Consider the following 14,732-nt stretch of genomic DNA (forward strand, 5'->3'; position numbering starts at 1 on the left):
TGTTTCCACTTTTAAGTGGGAGCTAAATGATGAGAACACATGGACACAAAGAGGGGAACAACAGACACTGGAGACTACTTGAAGGTGCAGGGCGGGAGGAGGGAGAAGAGGAGAAAATATAACTATTGGGTACTACGCTTAATACCTGGGTAACAAAGTAATTTGTACAACAAACCTCGTGACACGAGTTTACCTATATAACAAACCTGCACATGTACCCTGCACTTAAAATAAAGCTTAAAAATAAATAACTAAAAGCCCAGGCTTTCGGGAAGATGGACCTATGGTAAAAACTCCAGATCTTCTCCCAAGAAACCACCCCACTTCCCAGCTCCATCCTCCTCCTGGGCAGGTCTCTCTGGGAAGACACCTCCTCCCAATCGTGGACTCAGTGTGGCATATAGGAAGGGGCAACTTTGAATAGATAGACCTGGGCATGGATTTGGTCTGAGACCCTCACTGTGGGGTGGACTCGGGCAAGTTGCTAAGCTTGAGTATCAGTGTAGTAGTTACTGTTCCCCCACATCCTGGTGCCAAGGGACAAAAATCCACCTTGAACCAGCTTAAGCTAAAGATGAAAATGCATTGTGTCATGTCATCAAACTACAGCAGTGGCTCTGCTGGACTGGATTTTTTAAATGAATAATTGGTGGCCTTCTTCCTGTCACTCTCATCTCTGCTCTTCTATGCCTTGGCTTGTTTGTTCTCCTACACAGACTGGCCTTGGTGCCAGGGATTGGGCTGGTGGTAGCTCTGGGGTTATAGCACCTGGGAGAGGCAGATTTCTTTCTCCCAGCTTTACTCTCTCAGAATGCAACAAATGGGTCATGTGTCCTTCCTTGAAGCAATCACTGGCTGCTGGGATGGGCAATATGTTTGACCCTGCCAAGGTCATCACGTCTCCTGTGGTCAGGGAAAGTAAGGTCTGCTGATGGAAAAACCTATCTAGAGCAGATGCTTTGAAGGCACAAACAGTCCACTACAGTCCACCCCTTCACTCCATGGTGGACATGCAATGGACATACCCACATACATCTTTACTCCCATTAATTTGCTTACAAAAATCTTATCTAACATGACCACTGTTCCATAGGTAGCCAAATGTGCCTATCCTCACCTTAAGGTGAAGTCACCCAAAGTCCTATGACATCCAACTTCAAGCCCAGCATTTCTGCAGCATGAGCATTCCTCCTCTTCAGGTGTTGGGGTGACCAAAGAGAAATGAAACTTCCTCAAGTGTAAGATGGTTGGAGGACAGACCTGGGCTTTAATTTGAAGTCAAATGCTACAAGCTGTAGGTACGTGGGCAGATGACATAGGTTCCCATTGCATTTTGAAAAGAGGAAAAGCAGATGTAACATGAGTAGTTACCAGTCAGAACACACACCATATTCCCAAACTAAGACGTGCTTCTAAGGTAAACAGAAGAGTCACTATGATCAGTTCCCTCATCTCTAAAATGGGTTCATAAGAAGTTTGTGAAGACTGAATTTTTAAAACATGAGACATGGCCCACAGTAAATGAGATAGCACGTAGTAGGTGTTCAATACATGAGTTTTGTCTCCTCTGTTTCTGTCTTTGTCTCTCTCTGTCATACACACACACACCACACACACACACACACACACACACACACACACACATACACACAATCTGCTGATCTGATGACAAAGACCTCAGGCCACCAAAATAAACCAAACTTTACCTCCTCTCTTCCCTTCCTTCTCTTCCCTCCCTACTCCATCATCCCTCCTTCCTTCCTTTTCTTCCTTCTCGTTCTCCCTCCAGCACCCTCTATTTTTCCCTCCCGCCTATCCTACAGTGCATCTTTAGACACTCAGTCCTCTAGGGAATGGCTGAATTGAAGTTAGTGTGCAGCCCTTGACCACATGGCCACAGAGTGCTCTCTCCCAGCTCAGGTATGAACAGCATTCGTGCTCCAAGTCAAGGGCTGTGACTCCATCTGTGGTGGGAGGGGCACGTGCTGTTGAACAAGCACAGAGACAAGACCTGGGCTTCTCCAGGTCTGTCACTGTCTGGTGTGCCTGCTCCAGGGAGGCAATGTTTCTTTTAAAGATGGACTCTTCTTAGTCGAGCAAATCACCTCTGTCTTATGAAGGAAATTCAAGGTGATCAGGTCAAGACACATCTCCAGCGGGGCTGAAAAAATAGTGCACTTAGCAGAGCTGTGTCCAGGGGAGTGACTGCTCAGTAATGAGCCTGCATTCTCTGCTAGATCCTGCTCTCCACCACAAGGAAGCGGGGAAAGAAGTTCACAGTTTAAACTAGACAGTGGTCTAGCCAAGGAAGCGATTCAGTGGCATTTAATATTTTCTTCAATCATTCCATATAAGGGACATTTAATTCCAAGTGCTGGCTGGATCTTCGGTCTAACCTCCAGTTACTGATTTGGGGGTCTCGCAGACCTGGATTTAAACCTTTATTCTATGCACAATTAGCTGTGGGTCATAGGGAGGCCACTTCACCTTTCTGGGTCACTGTTAAATCATCTAAGATAAGAGCATGACAATGTCAATGTTCTCCACTTCACATGGGGGCATTACAAAGATCCCCCCACTCAAAAAGCAAGCAGTTCAGAACACAGGCTCTGAAGCCAGATTGCTTTGCTTCAATTCCGAATCCACATGTATGAGCTGTGTTACTCTGAGCAAGTGACTTCTCCGGGCCCTTTTCTCTTCTGTATAAAATGGTAATAATATTCTCATAGGATCACTGTAAGGATGCAAGGAGACAATGTATGTAAAGCACTTACCAAAGTGAATGTCCAAATAATAATAATAATAATTTTAAAAACATATGGGAAAAGACGTTATAAACTGTGAAGTGCTATTTTCATGTATGGGGGTTACTATTTACCATAAAGTACAGGGAAAATGTTTACTACTTGAAGAAAACTAAGTTATGATATATAATTGGATGGCTATTTCACTTTATTTAAAATTTTCCTTTGAATGGAAACATTCACTTTGACCCACAGTAGAGACAAACTGTAAAGTACTTTCTACAGCACTGTGAATGGCCAGTTTCTTATTCTATTCACCTTAGTTTGATGCCTATCATATGCAAGACACTATGGTAGAAACTTTTACATAAATCATTCTATTTTAACCTCATTGGATTGTTATTTTTGTTCCTGATTCAAATAAAGCTAGGTCTCTGAAAGGTTAACTGACTTAAACTTACTAGGCTTATGCTAGGAAGTAAACAAAGTGAAATGAGGACCTAGACCTTGAGATAGCTAAGTCCAGGGCACTTTCCAAGGAAAACTAAATGTCTTAAGGCAGCTTGTAGACACAGTAACATGTTATCAAATGTTAAGCCTCTTAGAGCTGTCTTAATGCAAGAAATAGGAAGCTGTGTTTGGTGCTTAGGGAGTGGCCTTGGCTTAGGTTCCTGGATGCCCAGCTGTCACTGGGTGACCTCAACGGCTTGGCTGCAGCCCACAGAAGGCTTCCCTCCTCTCTGTTGGTTTCCACTGCCCTGATTAGACCAGGTTCTGCCAAGACAAATGACTTTCACTCTCTCATGTCTGCCCAAAGGAAGGACTTGACATTAAAAGGTCAACAAGGTCACATAACCAGAGACACACTGGTGAGGCTTCCCCCTGTAACCCTTGCAGCTTTGTCCCCAGCCACCTCTGACTTTTTCCTTTCCCCAAAGCCAAGTACATCGGCTGCTACCTGGATGACACCCAGAGTCGGGCCCTTCGAGGAGTGTCCTTTTTTGACTACAAAAAGATGACCATCTTCCGTTGCCAGGACAACTGTGCTGAACGGTAGGGCCCCAGCATCCAAGACTTGTCCATTTCAGGCCCTTCCTTCTAAGATTCCTGCCTGTGGCATTCTTTGCCCTGCTATGGGAGGGTGTGTTGAAGGGTGAGCACGTGACCACAGGAAAGGTTGATGCAAAGGTGTGTATGCATTGTGTGTATGTGCATGAGCACATCCACACAATTGTGGACTGTTCAAGAGTTGGTCTATGGGAGTTTGTGGTTGTGCTACTGTGTCACACTGTGTCTAGGAACAATTTTGTAGCAAACAGAGTACAGGGTCAGCTAGCTGTGTTTGTGAGCCTAATGCCAATATGCAATGATCTTTAAATAATAGTGACCGTGTATGCAGGAGTCTTTGTGAATATGTGTGCAAGGGCCCAGGATTGTGCTTGTGTGTGTAGGTGTCTGATTGCATTTGGTGAATGTGCAACACTGTGTTGAGAGCATGCAAGGTTGTGAAGAATTGCACACAACTTAGAAATGCACCATTAGGTGTGCGCGTGCATGCAGATGAGGGCTGTGAGCATAAGGCTTGCAAGATGTCCACACAAAGGGTAAGGTGAAGGTATCTAATAGTTTCTCAATATATAAACTCCTTGTTTTTCTCCAACGGAGAAACACTTACCTGTTCAGACAGTGTTTTCCAATCTAAGAAGACAACGATGGTTTTTATTAGACATGCACTGGGAGTAGGGTGGAGAGAGTTGACGTTTTGAGAGTGGACAAGTCCCCAGAGATCTGGTGAACAGGGACAGGACCCCTGGGGGTACCATGGGGCTGAGCTGAGCTTCTCTCCTTGTTTCTTGGGCCCCTTGACCTTGTAGTGGCTCATGAAGAAGCTCTAATATGCTCACCTCCAGGCTCCAGCTGGCTGTCTCCGACAGTCACAAGCTCTGCCAACCTCAGCTGCATGCCTGGTGTGGAAATGGGCAAGTGGGTGACCACTGAGAGACTCTTCCTGCGGTTCTTTATTTTTCATTTTTTATTTTTTTGAGACGGAGTCTTGCTCTGTTACCCAGGCTGGAGTGCAGTGGCATAATCTCGGCTCACTGCAACCTCTGCCTCCCAGGTTCAAGCGATTCTCCTGCCTCATCCTCCTGAGTAGCTGGGACTACAGGCACATGCCACCATGCCTGGCTAATTTTTTTTTTTTTTTTTTTTTAGTATTTTTAGTAGAGATGGGGTTTCACCATGTTGGTCAGGATGGTCTCGATCTCCTGACCTCGTGATCCGCCCACCTCGGCCTCCCAAAGTGCTGGGATTACAGGTGTGAGCCACCACACCCGACCCCTGCTGTTCTTGATTAGGAAACACTGCCCTCTTTGTAATCAGCTGCCTAGGGAGCCCACTATTAAAATCCTGAGCCCAGGACCCTCTCCAACTTGAAAAGGATTCCAAGTCCTTGATAACATGAAGTCACTAACTTATCTGTCAAACTTGTGTGCAGGGGGGCGGGGGAAACAGAGGTGAAGTCCATACAGCCCCTGGCCTTAAAGAGCCTGCAAGGGGAGACAAACATGTAAACAGAGAGGGATAACATAGTCAGATAAGGGTTGAGATGGAATAATCGCAGACAGTTAGACATGCAGACAAGGTCTAAGCTGCCTGGGGTGAAAGGAAATACTTCTCAGAGAAGGTGACAGCCAAGATGAGTCAGAGCTACTCATGTAATTCAATTTGGTTCAGCAAATATTTGTTGACTGCCCATGGGTGCTGGACCTGATTCCGGGTGCTGGACCTGATTCCGGGTGCTGGAGATGAAGAGATGAACCATCCACAGCCCTGTCCTCAGCGGGGCTTCCCATCTGGTTGGGGAGATAGAGGCATGAACAATAGGCTTGGGCCACAGAATAACAACAGCTTACAATAGTTAAAAAGCACTTGTTCTGTGCCAGGCACTGTCTGAGCATTTTGCAAATATTAACTCTTTAACTTCACAAGACCCCCGTGAGGCAGGAATGTTATGAACCACATTCCACAGATGAGGAAACCAGGGTACAGAGACATCAAGTATAATGGGTGCTGGGGTGGATGTGCTTTGCAAGGTGCAGGAAAGTCAAGAAGATGGAAGGGATGGAAGGCTCCATGTGGAGGGTTTAGGAAGCATTATCATGGTGAGACCATAAGCTCGGTTTTGAAGGATGAGTAGGAGTTTTCTAGGTAGGGCAGAAATAACAGCATACTCAAAGGACAGGACTCCTGAAATACACTGAAACACTCAGGGTGCTCAGGTAGGCAGCATGGGAGTGCACAGAAGGTACAAAGGGAGTGTCAGGAGAGGAAGCCACAGAGGTGCCCAAAGCCCAGTGAAATGGGGCCTTGAAAGCCAACTAAAGCATCCAGATTTGACCAGGAGGGTAATGGGGAGCCACTGCAGGGTGTCTATCAGGGAAGTGGTCTACATTCATTCCATGAATGTGTATTAATCATCTCTCATATGCCAGGCATTGTCCTGGGATAGGTGGGCAAGACCCACAGGGTCACTGCCCTTCTGGATATTATATTCTAGAGAACAAGACAGGCAATTTACAAACTACATTAAAAATCACTAAGATCATTTCAAAAGTGATGACAACCATAAGAAAACAAAACGGAGCAATGGGATAGTGCCCAGCATGAGGAGTAACATTCAGTGTGGTAGTCAATGAAGGATTCTCTAGGAAGATGACTGAGCCCAGACCTGGAAGGTAAAAAGAAACCATGCAAACAGCAGAGTAAGAGTGTTCCAGGCAGAAAAATGGCAAGGACAAAAGACTTGAGGCGGGACGGAACTCAGTGTGTTTAAAGATCAGAGAGCCCATGACTGCAGCAGAATTGGCCAAGGGAAGGATGGTGGGCATCTTATAGTCTGTTTGGGATGCTAGAACAAAATATCTTAGACTGGGTAATTTCTATGAACAGAAATGTATTGCTTACAGTCCTGGAGGCTGGGAAGTCCAATATCAAGGTGCCAGTAGATTTGGTATCTGGTAAGTGCCCACTCTCTGCTTCAAAGATGGTGCCTTGTTGCTGTGTCCTCCCATAGCAGAAGAGCAAAAGTGCTCCATCAAGCCTCTTTTATGGGTTTCCCTGAACCTCAGTTTTTCTCCATCTTGACTTTGTTCTTCCTACTCCCGGAGCCACAGCAAGCAATGCTCTTTTCATTTGTTTACAGAGTGGGGTAGCCACTAAGAGTCCTTTCTAGGAAAGGATTCCATCACTATGAAAATTTTCAAAAAAACTTGAAAACCTTGCAGTGCCTGGATTTTTATTTTTAGGAATTTTTCCTTGATGAATGTGTGAGCTCATTTTTGTCCTCTCCCAGAGGGATGCGAGAGTCCCTGCCTCCCTCATGAGCTCCCTGTGCCTCCTCCCTTCACCCTAGCTCCTCTCAAGGGACAAGGAGGCACCGTTCCTGGGTGATGTTTCCAAGAATAAAGGAGCTGGACTCTGGAGAGATGAATGTATCAGGTTTCCAGAAAGGGAAGAGCAAGAAAGAGAGTGGGGTAGGGGAGACCACAGGATCTGGGGTGTGTGTGTGTTGACAGGTGTACCATGTGCAGGTGTGTACAGGTGAGTGTGAATATAGACATGGTGTGTCTATGTGGGTAGGTGTGGAAGGGTGAAGACGAAGGCAGGTGGATGGTCCCTGGGTGTTCCTGTCCCCTCCTTGGGTCTCTCTGTCCTCTAGGGGCCTCCCTGTATTCCTTCTTGGCTTTCCTGCCTCCACACTGCCCCCTGCAAGGCTAACTCTGTAGCCTCCCTGACTCCTCTTGGGGTCTCGTTATCCCAGACCCAGATCCTCCTGCCCCATGGAGCATGCCTGTCTCACAGATCTCCTGGAGTCTCCCTGCCCACCTCGGGGTCTCCCCTGCCCTCTTTCCAGGGTCTTTCTGTGTGCTACCTTCCTAGTCTCATTTCTTAGGGGTCCCCCTGTCTCCCGAATGCCCCCCATCTCCCAGGTCTCCACAATGGATGGGTCTCCTGTCCCCTGAGGTCTCTCCTGTCCTCTGGGGTCTCTCAGTTGCCCCAACCTCCCATCAGCAGTCTCCCCATTTCCCCTGGGATCTCCTGGTCCCCAGAGCCCTCCCATCCCCCAGGTCTCCACATTGAGTCTCCCTGCCTTGGGGTCTCCATGGTGGCAGCTACCCTGCTTGACAGCAGCCTCCCCCAGGGGTTACCTGTATGCCGGGCTGGAGTTCGGCGCCGAGTGCTACTGCGGCCACAAGATCCAGGCGACGAACGTGAGCGAGGCAGAGTGCGACATGGAGTGCAAGGGCGAGCGAGGCAGCGTGTGCGGCGGCGCCAACCGCCTGTCTGTCTACCGGCTGCAGCTGGCCCAGGAGTCGGCCCGCAGGTGTACGTGAGTCTGCCCTGCCCCTCTCTGCTACTCCTTCCTTGGCTGCAGCCCTTGCCCACCAGAGTAAAGAGTCCCACATGTCTGCCCTGTACCCTCCCTGGCTACCCATCACTCCAAGGCCACCACCGTCCTGCCCCAGCCTCGCCTCTCCCAGTCCCTCACAGAGCCCTTTGCCCCAGCTCCTTTGAATGGTCCTGCATGCGCTTCTCTCTCCCTCCCACTCTGAGCTGCCTCTGGTTCCAGCTGCATCCCTCATTCTCACCAGTCTTCCTCCCTCTGAAACTGAGTTGGAACCTGAGCCTTGCCTTCCCATCCTGATTTTCTCAGAGCAGATTGTCTCTAATGATGATGATGGTGGTAATGACAATAGCAAACACTTTGTCCTTTTCTCCATGCCTCATGTAGAATAGCACATCTAATCTTCACAATGACCATTGACATAGGTACTATTATTTACTTATTCCCATTTTACAGATGAGGAAACTGAGTCTCAATGTCACAAAGCTTGTAAGCAGCAGAGAATTTAAACCCACTCTGGAGCCCTTGATGCTTTCAAAGAGAGAATCCATCCTGGGTTGTTCAAGCTTCTGGTTTGAGTCTTGTTGGAAAATCTCTCCGATGTCCAAACCAACAGGAGGGAGTGAATAAGAGGACAGGAGCTGGCTCCTTGTCTGAGGGCACTGTCCCATCATTGTCCCCTCCTGGGGACTGGGGAGGAATGTTTAATAGCAGCTAATAACTAGTTATCAATAATCTGCTGTATGTCAGGCACTGTCCTAAGCCAATTACAGGCCTGATTTCATTTACCTTCCCTACAGCCTTTTCAGGTAATTACTGTTGTTAATTATCCCCAACCAGTCCAAGGTCACATAGCATAATTCCAGATGACCTTAAGACTTATGAGAAGAGTTAATGTGTTTGATAAAAGATGGGGGGGTGCTGACCTTTCTGGGGGTTACCCCTCCCACGCAGTCCAAAGACAGAAGCAGAAATCCACAGCTGCTTCTCTAGCCCTCTGGCCAGTGCTTCCGAGATTTGCATGTGTCTGAGAGTTCCCCTGGGAGATCTTTTTAAAATGCAGATTCCAATTCAGCAGGTCCAGCAAGATGCTGCATTTCTAAAGAGCTCCCAGGTGATGCCAGGATGCTGGTCCACAAACCACATTTTGAGCCTCTGTGGATCTCGTCCAGAATGTAGCCCTGCCCACCCGGGTGGCTTTAGCAGAAAGTTAACAGCTAATCTGTTTGCAGAGAAGGGCCTCTTCCATGTGAATTTCATTGTTTATAGAAACTCATTGTTTGTTTGCTTGAAAATGTGTTCAGTGTTTCAAATCCCAAATATATATGTACATATATATTTTGTTTGTTTGTTTGTTTTTGAGACGGAGTCTCACACTGTCGCCCAGGCTGGAGGGCAGTGGTGTGATCTTGGCTCACTGCAGCCCCTGCATCCCAGGTTCAAGCAATTCTCCTGCCTCAGCCTCCCAAGTAGCTGGGATTACAGTTTCCCACCACCACGCCTGGCTAATTTTTTTTTCTTTTCTTTTTTTTTTTTTTTTTTTTTTTTTGTATTTTTAGTAGAGACAGGGTTTCACTATGTTGGCCAGGCTGGTCTCGAACTCCTGACTTTACGATCCACCCATCTCAGGCTCCCAAAGTGCTGGAATTACAGGCATAAGCCACCATGCTCAGCCTCAAATCCCTTATTTTTGAAGCTCCATTCAAGCTTTGCTGTGCAATAGGGTCGAGTATGTGGTCAATTTGCAAACTGGCTGTTTTTTCCAAATGAACTACAACTTCCACCTCCCCATAGTCATCTCAGTTCAGGTATGAAGGCCTAGGAGGGCAGAGGGCAGAGGACCGAGGTAGCACATGAAATCCAGGCCAGAGAATGTTCATAGAGTGGCTTTCTGGTTTGGCTGCTAATATTACGAGTTTTTAACTTAGTGGCAGATTTATCACCTTTACAGCTGATCGCCTTTATGTCAATATTTATGTTATTTTGATAGCAACATTTGGACCATCTGAAGAGATGACCTTAAAGTCAGGGATATTTAGAGGGAAAGCTGCTGCCAGTAACACATCCTAGTGGATGAAGCTGAGATAGATAACAAGAACTGGATTGTGTATGTCATTAGCCAGACACTAGCCAGACCTCCTTTTGGTTAATGTTCAGGTTGGCTGAATAACCTGGACACACTCTCAATATCTCTTTCTCTCTCCCCTCTCTCCTTCTCCCCACCTCTCTCTTCCTCTTTCTCTCCCTCACCTTCCTCCCTCTCTCTTCCTCCCTCTCTCCACCCCCGTTTCTTTCTCTCTCTCTCTTTCTCTCTCACACACACACACACATTCAGATACACACACACACACACATACTGCTGTGATCACCTTGTATTACATAATAACACTTTCACTGACCATGGGTCAGCTGGGGGGCTGCTGGCAGGAATGCTTCTGCACCCCTCACTTGCCCCTTCTGTGTGGCACAATTATTTGGGTGGTGCTTTGTACCATCTGAGAATAGCATTTTTGTATTATGTCCAAGAGGAAGAAACACACTTATTTCTACTGAGAGTGGAGTCCTGGATTCTCTAAAGTTCATCACTGTTGTTCTGAATCATCACCATATAAGGTTTGAAGCTTGAGCACCTTCAGCTGGAGACCCTAAAAGAAAATCTAAGCCTTATTAATCCCGAGGCTACCAAGACTGAGACTTAGAAGGAAGGCAGCTTGGACAAGGAGAGAGATGGTTGACAATGTTTCAAATCCAGTTGGCAACATGGTATACAAAGAGAGTGCAGGAACCATTCATTGAACCAAAACACTTGATGAGCTCTTCTGTGGATGAGATATGGAGAAGCTCAGTGGTCAGTAAAGCACAATGCCTGACCTCAAGGAGCTTTCCATCTCATGGGGCAACAGACCTGATACTAATAAAATTGGTTCAACCATGAGTTAGAAGGATAATTTTGTGCAGACCCAATACAAGTAGGATTGGTTGAACCAGAGACCCAGGGGGCTGCAGGGGCTCTGTCTTCAAGAGCCAAGGGAGCAATTTTTGAGCTGAATCGCATTCTAAGAGGATTCCAGGTGAAGGGGACAGCCATGGGTTCTAATTCATGATCAAAAGTCCAGAGTCAGCAAAGGTCATGTGTTGAATGCTATGTTGGAAGCACCTTTCTCACTGATGTCTGCATTTTACACTGGAGAAACTGTGGCTCAGAGAATAGGAATGGCTAAATTGAACAGCACTGGGGGAGGCTCCATAAAGGAGGGGGCAGCTCGATAAAGGAGGGGACATTTGATGAGAGGCTTGAAAGGTTGTTTCCTGGCGGAGAAGAGGAGGATACCCAGACTCAAGACAAATCACCAAGCAGTGGGAGAGGAATTAGGCAAATAAAAGAGAGCACAAAAGCCTGGTGCCTATTGCAGGAAATGACTGGCAGGCATGGGTTTTCTAAGGCTACTGTGCCTCTTAGGGACTGAGCATAGGCTGGAACCCAGGTCCATGAATCCCAGTTAGGGTACCCACTTGCCACAGTGTTGCAGACACCCTGACCCTGGAATTTGGTTCAGAACACCATCTTCTCTCTTTTCGGGGAACTCCTTGGCTCCAGCTCATCTCCTCCCTTCCCTGACCCCTGATCCCTCCTTTCACCTTGTTTCCAGACTCTAGGCAATGTGAAATCTGCAATGTCTTTGCTCTGACTCAGTGGCATCTTCGATTTCCTAGGATTATGCCTAGGATTTGCTTTGTACACAAATAAGTCAGAAAGGGATGCCTTCCAAGTCACTGGCACACAACTCTGGCATGTATTACATCAGGCAAGAGAAATGAGTGAGTGCTCCAGCAAACAGCTATGGCAGAAACCAGATTTCATTTGTAGAGTCATTAGTTGGTATTAACACTGTGTCCTAATTGTGTTTTCCTAAGCAGTGGCACAGAACTCTTAATGACTGCAGAGATCTAAAGGAAGCTTATTATCTCCCAAACACCATTCTGGTGGGGCATCTGCCTCGCACAGGATGCCAGCCTAGGTGTTTCTGAGGTGAGGTGATGGAAAGCTCCCATAATAGTGAGAGCATTAAAAGGTTAGCAGAGCAAATGTCTGCAGGCACCCTGCTATTCTGCCTTGACACTGACTCTCGGGCACGTGGACTCTGCCCTTGTTACAAAAGAACCGAGAAATGGACTTCTTTCTTGGTCAGATTACATTTTTCACAGCAGTTTGCTAAATGTGTCGGCAAGTGTAGCTCTCCTCCCAGGGGTAGAGACCTGCTGGTGATTTGAGACCATTATGGCTTTATGGGATGTTGCAAGAAATTTCATTTGCCTGAAAGAGTCTTGCAAGATTTGGGTTGCAAAGTTCATCAGAACGAGGCTCCTGAGTCCCAAGGGTGGCTGTCCATGGTGCTGACCACCCTTTAGCACTGCCTAAAACCCCAATGATAGCAAACCAGCCTCTCCCAGGGATCTGCACTTTTTTCCTTTTGTTTTTTCCTTCCTAGTTTAGTGGAGACATTATGAAGCTTACACTATCACTGAAAAAATAGGTACCTTATTTATGGTTCACAATTTACATGGTGGATTTTGTGTACTGTTCTTAATTCTGGCAATTTTTTGTCTCCCAGAGTTAGAAGGAGAATTTTGTGCACTGCTTTGCTTTATTTTCACTGATCCTCCATTCCAACTACTTCTGCTGAGAGGAACCCTCAGATGATTAGGGAACAGTCACATTTGCTGGAATGGACCACATCTAACTCCTTCTTTGCTAGGCCTGGAGGCTTCTTCTACTTCCCTTTGCTGTAGGTCTGGGAGCCCAGAATTTCATAATTCATATGGGACCCCATGAACTCTTCTCTGTAGGGCCAAGGGAATAAGAGAAAATATTTCTTCTTCTGCATCATGATGGGAGATAATTGGTTTGCTCTTCTCCCCTAAGCAAAATCTAGGTCATTGGACAGGAAAATATTGGGAGCAATGCAGGTTTTGGAATCAGGCATAGTGTTTCTATCCCAATTCTCTCATTTGATGGCTGTATTGACTTTGGTCAAGCCACTCGTTCTTTCTAGGTGTCAGGTGCTTCATCTATAAAATGAAGACAATCCCAATCTTTCACAATTTCTGTGGCCACCAAGTGAGGAAAAGACTAGAAAGCACCTAGCACAGTGCCTGTTACAGAGTAGCTTCTTCCTAATGGAAACTCCCCAGTTCACTCCGAGAAGCACCCAATTCAAGTGATTTGAATTTCCAACAGCCCACAGGAGCCTTTGGTAATGTCTAAAAATAGCTGGCTTGAATTCTCTTTGGACAGTTAGGCTCTTTGTGTAATTCAATCTCTCTCTGATTATAGGTAGCTAGGTAGCCATTAACAGCTTCCAGCTCACTGCCTTTCCTCCTCACCACATCTTTAATGCAGTGGAGCTTGGCCTAATTACCCAGGGGGTGGTGGCTTCTTTCAAACCAAGGAGAACTCTTCCACAGCTGCCTCTAAGCTGATGCCAGGTGACATTTATCTCATTTTTGTGAAGCTCCAGAACAAAGAGATGATAGGACTTCAGAGACACTTGCAGCTGGTTCCGGGCTGTTCTTCGTCTGCCCCCAGCAAAGGGAGTTGATGAACAGTTGCTCTGCTTGCTTCTTGCTAGTAAAAAGCCCAAGCTGCTGAGGTCATGTACCATCCCAGCTAGCCTGGCAATGCAGAGCTGACATTGTCAGAATGTGGGGCATGGGCTTTTGCAATCCTTGGACTCCCACTGTGGGGCCTGAGAGGATTTCTGGAAAATTCAGGTAGCTGGCATGGGGGTCTCTGGAGCGCAACTTGTTAAAATTGGGCATACCTTCTTCAGGATAGTAAAGAGATGGGAAACTAGGATGTGATGTCAAACAAGATTGGGGTCAAATCCCAGCTCTGCTCCCTACCAGCTGTGTGACCTGGAAAAGTAATTGAATCTCTGCCTATAAAACAGGATAATAATATTTTTCACCTCATAGGTTGTTGTGAGGATTAACTGAGTTATAATGTACACAACATACTTAGCACTAATGACATAGAGTAAACAGCTGTTGTTATTATTGCCATCATTGGCAATTATTTAGAAAGGTTGATTATTAGGAAGATGCCATCCAGGGCTACTGCTGTTGTCATTCATGACTCCAGGGAGTACCATTCACAGAGACTATGAGCTGTGAAAAGCAATGGCCCTGAAATCTGTGGATTTTCCTTGTGATTGAAAGTGCTCAAAGATCCAAGATGTTTTAAGTTGGGTTCTCCCAAAACAGGGATGTGAACCTTGGCTACCTGGAAAGTGTTGCCAAGATGCACCCATAGGGGACTAGAAAGGTAAGATGGAGAAGAAAGCTAATACAGGGTCCCTGACAAAGCAGGTCTCTAGTGAGGACAACGGAAGCTTAACCCCATTGGAGAGCTCTGGGGGATGGTATTGAACAAACTTCAGACATGTTTCACCTGAGGAACAGAAAGCTGCTGTATTTATTTTTCTCCAACTCTCATCCACCATTGGCTGAGGGTGGCTCCTGGGGAGATTAACTCCCTGGCAGGCCCAGCCTGTCCCTCACAGGCCCTAAGGCAGAGTCAT

General features: G+C 46.6%; 1 protein-coding gene across 5 annotated transcripts in view; it reads left to right on the forward strand.

Annotated features, from left to right (window-relative positions):
- The window catches only part of WSCD2 (WSC domain containing 2), a 125,817-nt gene that overhangs the window by 73,652 nt on the left and 37,433 nt on the right, over positions 1 to 14,732 (forward strand). For 2 of the 5 annotated variants that reach the window (XM_005572137.5, XM_015431493.3), the window contains exons 3-4: positions 3,683 to 3,797; positions 7,948 to 8,132. The exons of 2 other annotated variants lie outside the window; for them this stretch is intronic. In XM_005572137.5, the coding sequence (XP_005572194.1) occupies positions 3,683 to 3,797; positions 7,948 to 8,132 (300 nt within the window). Of the gene's footprint in view, positions 1 to 3,682; positions 3,798 to 7,947; positions 8,137 to 14,732 lie in introns of those variants that run through there. One more of the 5 variants, XM_074007704.1, reaches the window with a different exon arrangement.

This window comes from Macaca fascicularis, chromosome 11 (genome assembly GCF_037993035.2).
Source record: "Macaca fascicularis isolate 582-1 chromosome 11, T2T-MFA8v1.1".
NCBI classification, from domain to species: domain Eukaryota; kingdom Metazoa; phylum Chordata; class Mammalia; order Primates; family Cercopithecidae; genus Macaca; species Macaca fascicularis.